The sequence below is a fragment of the Mus caroli genome, unplaced genomic scaffold (assembly GCF_978045245.1).
Source record: "Mus caroli unplaced genomic scaffold, Mus_caroli_1 scaffold_4, whole genome shotgun sequence".
Taxonomy (NCBI): Eukaryota; Metazoa; Chordata; class Mammalia; order Rodentia; family Muridae; genus Mus; species Mus caroli.
The window spans coordinates 133887971-133894201 of record NW_028227259.1 but is presented as its reverse complement, the minus strand read 5'-3'; the positions used below and the strand labels follow the sequence as shown (position 1 = coordinate 133894201).

At 45.7% G+C, this 6231-nt stretch overlaps 1 protein-coding gene across 1 annotated transcript; it reads right to left on the bottom strand.

The window, feature by feature from the left end:
• Positions 1-236: 236 nt before the first annotated feature.
• On the bottom strand, positions 237-3460 carry Mrps17 (mitochondrial ribosomal protein S17). The gene is made up of 3 exons (XM_021163470.3): positions 3402-3460; positions 2079-2218; positions 237-806 (listed from the first exon to the last, which is right to left on the bottom strand). Exons 2-3 carry the CDS (start codon positions 2199-2201, stop codon positions 567-569), a joined length of 363 nt encoding a protein of 120 aa, XP_021019129.1. The 5' UTR covers positions 2202-2218; positions 3402-3460; the 3' UTR covers positions 237-566.
• Between the last annotated feature and the right edge of the window lie 2771 nt (positions 3461-6231).

Genomic DNA, 6231 nt, shown 5'->3' with positions numbered 1-6231 from the left:
CCAAAACCACAACAAAACAGCCCAATTTACTTTGAATATGAATCATTAAAACTCAGTGCCAATAGGATGGCTCAGTGGGTACAGGGGTGTTACTGGGAACCATGTAAGAGTGAAAGGAGACCCGACTCCACAAAGCTGTCCTCTGGCTGCCACAGTGTGCGTGCCGTGGCACAGGTGTGCCCACACAGGCATCGTGGATACACACAATAAATTTTGAAAAATCAAGCTGCCAAAACTAAGTTCAGCCTTTTATGTCATTATCAAAAGGTTTTCTTCTTTCAAAATAAAGGTGCTAAGTCCAAGATTTCTTTGGGGGAGGCAATGAACAATGAGACAATACATACGATCTAGGACAGAGAGCTCACAAAATGATGCAGCATCCTTAGGCATACAGAGTAATGAGTACCTGCAGTTCAGAGAATCTGAAAAAGGATGCAAACCTGTCTGGAGCACTAAGCTCTTTACTTTGCTGACGACTTTTAATGTCACAGGAGAAACAGTTAGTACTGAAAACCATTGAGCAAAACACACAGACAGAAATGCCTCTGGCTCCTCCTTTCCTAGGTTCAGGAGACCTTGAGCTCCTCCTGAGGTTCGCTGAGGGGGCTCTCTAGGTAGGCAGTTCCTGCACAGGGCTTTCCGGTGACCGGGTCGATAACTCGGCCGACTTTGAAGATGATCTCAGCCAGTTCGTGCTTCACGTGCTTCGATCGTGGGACGGGCAAAGCTCTGAGGAGCACGATGTCCCCGACGCTGCACTGCTGAAGGGCATCGTGAGCAAAGTAGGTTTTCCGTTTATTAAAGTACTGTGGAGAGAAGGAGAGCGGCAGATCGGTAACTCCCATCTGGGATCTGTGATGCAAAAAGAACACACACACACACACACACACACACACACACACACACACACACAGAAAAACAACTCCCGGGAAGCTGCCCCTCTCCCTATTCATCTCACAAACCACAGCTCTGTCCCTTCTTGCCCAGGTCTGCCTTGCCCACACCACTCCCACTGCTGTCACTCTAGTTCAGGTCTTTATTGTTTCTACTCCACGGTTTTGCAGGATCCCCTGCCTCACTCCTTAAGCTGGTCCTTATGAATTCCTAGGTATAGTGGTGCAGACCGACAGCAGAGGCAGGTGGATCTCTGTGGGTTCAAAGCCAGTCTGGTCTACATATTGAGTTCCAGGACAGCCAGGGCTACATAGAGTGACCCCGTCCCCAAACAAAACAGAGCAACAAAGCAACCGTCCTTGATTCCTTAAAACCACTTGCTGTTTCTGCAGGAGGCCATGCCCTATCACAGCTGTATTCATCAACGGTGGAAAGACTTCTTGCTACCCGGTCCAGGGATAAAATTGTACTGGAGGGTCGGCTCAAATGTCTCTTTACTGGGATGACTCTTTTTTTTTTTTCTTAAAGACTTATTTATTTATTTATTATATGTAAATACACTGTAGCTGTCTTCAGACGCACCAGAAGAGGGCATCAGATCTCTTTACGGGTGGTTGTGAGCCACCATGTGGTTGCTGGGATTTGAACTCTGGACCTTCGGAAGAGCAGTCGGGTGCTCTTACCCACTGAGCCATCTCACCAGCCCCTGGGATGACTCTTATGACAACCTGGGAAGAAGGGATTAAGAGTTTTATCCTGTTCCCGGGCTGTTCTGCCTAGCTAGTCACTACAGGAAACATGAGAATGACCTGGGTGCTCCTGAAAGCCTCCTATGAACCGGGTTACACCTCCAGGTCAGCAGTGGGTATAGCAGATTGCTGCAGATGCTCAACTTATCTTTTATGGACAGGGAAATGCTTTTCCCGCTCAGACCCTAAAGCAGTGGTCCTCAGCCTTCTTAACGCTGCGAACCTTTAATACAGTTCCTCATGCTGTGGTGACCCCCAACCATAACATGATTTCCGTTGCTACCTCGTAGCCATAATCATGCTACTGTTATGGGTCATAATGTAAACATCTGGTATGTGACTCCCAAATGCGTCGAGACCCACAGGCCGAGAACAGCTGCAGTGGAACGTTGGTAACTTTATCGATGGCATTTTAAAACAAGTGTTGGTCCTCACCTTCAGTAAGTAGGGATCCAAAACAAGTCTGGTCGCTCTTACTTTAGCCGTTTTTATCATGGCTGTACCAATCACCTTCCCCACAACCCATTTGGCGTGGACGGATGAACGGACTATTGACATTATGTGTCTGTGAGCACCTAAAATAAAACAAGCAAACAAAAAAACCCCTCAAAGCTTAACATTGTTAAGACACAGTCTTGCCCCCTTTCCCCTATCCATTAACAAACCAATGGCATTGTTTCTTTCTTTTTTTTTTTTTTTTTGAAGTTTACCTTTCTCCACGGTAGCCCAGGCTTGCCTTAAATTGGGAGATGGTTCTACATTAGCCTCCCATGAGTTGGGCTAGAGCGATGCCTAAGCAGCTAAGCACTGGTTGCTCTTCCAGAGGACCTGGGTGCAGTTTCCAGCACCCTTATGGTGGCTCAAAACCTCTGTAGCACCTGTTACAGGGGATCCTCTGAAATTATACACAGGCTGGTGCCACAATACCCCATTTAAACTAGCCTTCAGATGGTTAGAGCTTACCAAGTGAATTTTGTCAGGAGCAATGCCCATGTCCAGTACTCATTTTTTTCTACTTTTCTGAAACAGCCAGGCCAGAGATCCTTATAGGTCTTATCTTTATAATATTTACAAAGTAGAAAATGGATCTAACCCTCAGACTCCCTATACAGAAAAGTTAGGAATAACATGGCCTGTTAAAACTCACAAGTGTTTCGAGGAACTATTAGTGTGTAAGCACACAAGTAAACTGGTCACACTGGAGTCCCTCTATCCAAATGAGGAAAGATACAGTGGGAAAATAAGCAGTTAAGAGACCAGCTAACTTAATCATTTGGAAAATTCCCCTGCTACTGATCACAGAAACTCTACAGACCAAAGCTCTTCTACCTACAGGTACCTACGAGCTCACTAGAAGACAAGTCACCTTATTTACTCTTTACCCACTATTATTTGTGCTGTAACCATTTAGAAACACCTTGTCACTTGGTATCCTTTCTTGGAACTGGTCCCCGGTTAGGGAGTATTACTAATAAATGGGGTTGTTTGAAGTGCTCAACTCCCGAGTCTGCGGTGTTGATTCCTTGTCGTCACCAGGGCACGATCTCGAGGTCACAGCACTTCCTGCAGCTGTCTGTCTCATTTATAGCCATTACAACCTGCTACCATACACACAGGGCTCACGGCAAGACCTCGGCCGGTCAGCCAGCTTCGGGGCCGCTCTGGGAATCAGTCGCTACCGAAACCACCAGGGAAACTGACACGGGACGCAGCACTGCTGACCCCCAGCACCCAGACCTGGATGGAACCCTCGCTCACCTCCGGAGTCCACCACAAGGCCGGCGGAGCATGGGCGCAGCGTGATGACGCTCACGGTGCGCTAGCCCCACCCCTCCCATTTCACAGGGCGCCAGTCCTGTCAGTCTTGGGCGGGGCTAAAGATAAGAATACGCCCAATCTATTTGAACAAGCACCTCCCGGCGGAAGTCCTGGGGCTAATTGTGTCCCGCTTATTCTTTTTTCATAGGCACTGCAATAGATGCGCAGGAGGGTCCTACCTTTTCCGATCCCATTTTGTTTCCTGCTCTTTTGATTTCCCAGGAATAGATTGGACATGTCTTCAAATCAAAGGACCTTGTATTTGTCAGACAGAAACTCCTTTCTTCCTTCCTTCCTTCCTTCCTTCCTTCCTTCCTTCCTTCCTTCCTTCCTTCCTTTCTTTCTTTCTTTCTTTCTTTCTTTCTTTCTTTCTTTCTTTCTTTCTTTCTTTCTTTCTTTCTTTCTTTCTTTCTTTCTTTCTTTCTTTCACAGTCTCACACTACATCTGCCTTGCCTCTGCCTTTCCAGGGTTGGATTACAGGCATGATCTACAATAATTTCTAATATCCTGTTGCACAGTGTAATATTTGCATACATCAAAGCAGCAGATACAGGTGGTTCGGAATATTTTTAAGGCAAACGTGATAAGTGTATGGATATGCCAACTACCCTGACATTACTGTATGTGTGCACTACAATATCACAGTGTATCTCATAAAGATGTATAATATGTAGGTCCAAAAATTTCAAGTTAATATTAAAGGGGGACATGGTGGCACAGAAATATGGCCAAATGGCCAAGGGCTTTTCTTTCAGGCACCATGTCCTAGAAACAGCCCCCAGTATTAAAATAACAACAATAAAACAACACATCAATCTGTCCAAACCCTTTTTTTTTTTTTTTTAGCAAACATTTATGGAACATATATTCTAAGAATCTGTGTTAGGCATTGCAGGGAAAAGATGAATAAAAGGGAGACAAAAGTCTATTAGAGGTAAGTGAGAAACAACCAAACCAGGTATGAAGTAGGTAATAAAAGAGTGTAAATACAGAGAACATTTCTTCACACACACACACACACACACACACACACACACACACACGCGCGCGCGCGCGCGCGCGCACATACAAATGAAAAAAAAAAAGAAAAAGGTGAGCGGTCCAGAGAGCTCAGCAGGTAAAGATGCTCACCAAAAAGCCTGATTGTCCAATTTCAATTCTCACAATCACATGGTGGAAGGAAGAACCTAGTCCCCCAAACTGTCCTTCAATTTCCACTTTGTTCTGTGGCTTATGCACACACACACACACACACACACATACACTATACTCACACACACACTGTGATGGTTTGTATATGCTTGGCCTAGAGAGTGGCACTATTAGCTGGTGTGGCCTTTTGTGAGTAGGTGTGTCACTGGGGGTGTGACCTTTAAGACCCTCATCCTAGCTACCTGGAAGCCAATGTTCTGCTAGCAGCCTTCAGATGAAGATGTAGAACTCTCAGCTCTGCCTGCACCATGCCTGCCTGGATGTTGTCATGCCTTGATGATAATGGAATGAACCTCTGAACCTGTAAGCCAGACCCAATTAAATGTTGTCCTTATAAGGGTTGTTTGGTCATGGTGTCTGTTCACAGCAGTAAAACCCTAAGACCCCCCCAGACACAATATATTTGTACATACAAATACACACAAAATAGATACACACAATACATATACATACATACACAACACACATATATACTATATAAAAATATATATGCTTCCTCTATCTTTAAAATACATACATATATACGTATACACACTCTATATTATATAATGTATAATCACACATATAAATTTAAATATGTATATATGCATAATTTATATAGCAAAACAACTGAACAGTTTTCTGAGAATAAATGAAGGAGTGCAGTTGGCTTCCCGAGAAGGCAGCTAGGCAGCCCATCCCTGACACACATAGGAGAAAAGTCACTCCTGTGAGCCCAGAGCTTGGGCACCTCACAGAGCTGCATTTTGAAAACTGTCCATATTATTGCTACTTTAAGTTAGAGCTAGTCTTTTCTCTAGTTGGAGCCCTTTAGGCAGGGGCAGAACGGGCTGACATGGGAATGAGAAGCCCCAGAGTGCTGAAAGCCAGAGGATCACCAAGTCAGAGCCATCAGGAAAAGCTGATGTTTGCATGATAGGAAACCACATCCAAACAGCAAAGCCAGGTGCTTGGGTACTCAGGGTGGGGGACAGGCAGGATGGTCTGAATAAAAACTTCTATGTAAGCCAGGACTGGAGCCAGGGCTCAGTGGTTAGGAGAGCATACTGCTCTTGCAGAGGACCTGAGTTCAGTTTCCAGCACCACTGTTACTGGCAGCTCACAACTGCCTGTAACTTCAGCTTCAGGGGACCTGGACACCTCTGGTCTCCACAGGTACCTGTACACATATGAACAACCCCCCCCCAAAAAAAAAAACCCATACAAGTATGCATAATAAAATTAAATCTTAAAACTTAAATTTATTTCATGTGGATGTGTGTTTGCCTGCATGTATGCATATGTTCCATGTGCAGGCCTGGTGCCCACAGAGAGCATGAGGATGTCTGTCTGTCTGTCTGTCTGTCTCTCCCTCTCCCTCCCCCTCCGTCCCTCTCTCTCCCTACATCTCTCTCTCTCCCTCCCCCCTCTCTCCCTCTTCCTCCCCCTCCCTTCCTCTCCCTCCCTTTCCCTCTCCCTCTCCCTCTCCGTCCTTCTCTGTGCTCCATCCTCTTCTCTGCACTCATGGTTCTGTTCCTGTCTGTCTCCCTGTCTACATGTCCACACATCTGCCTCTAC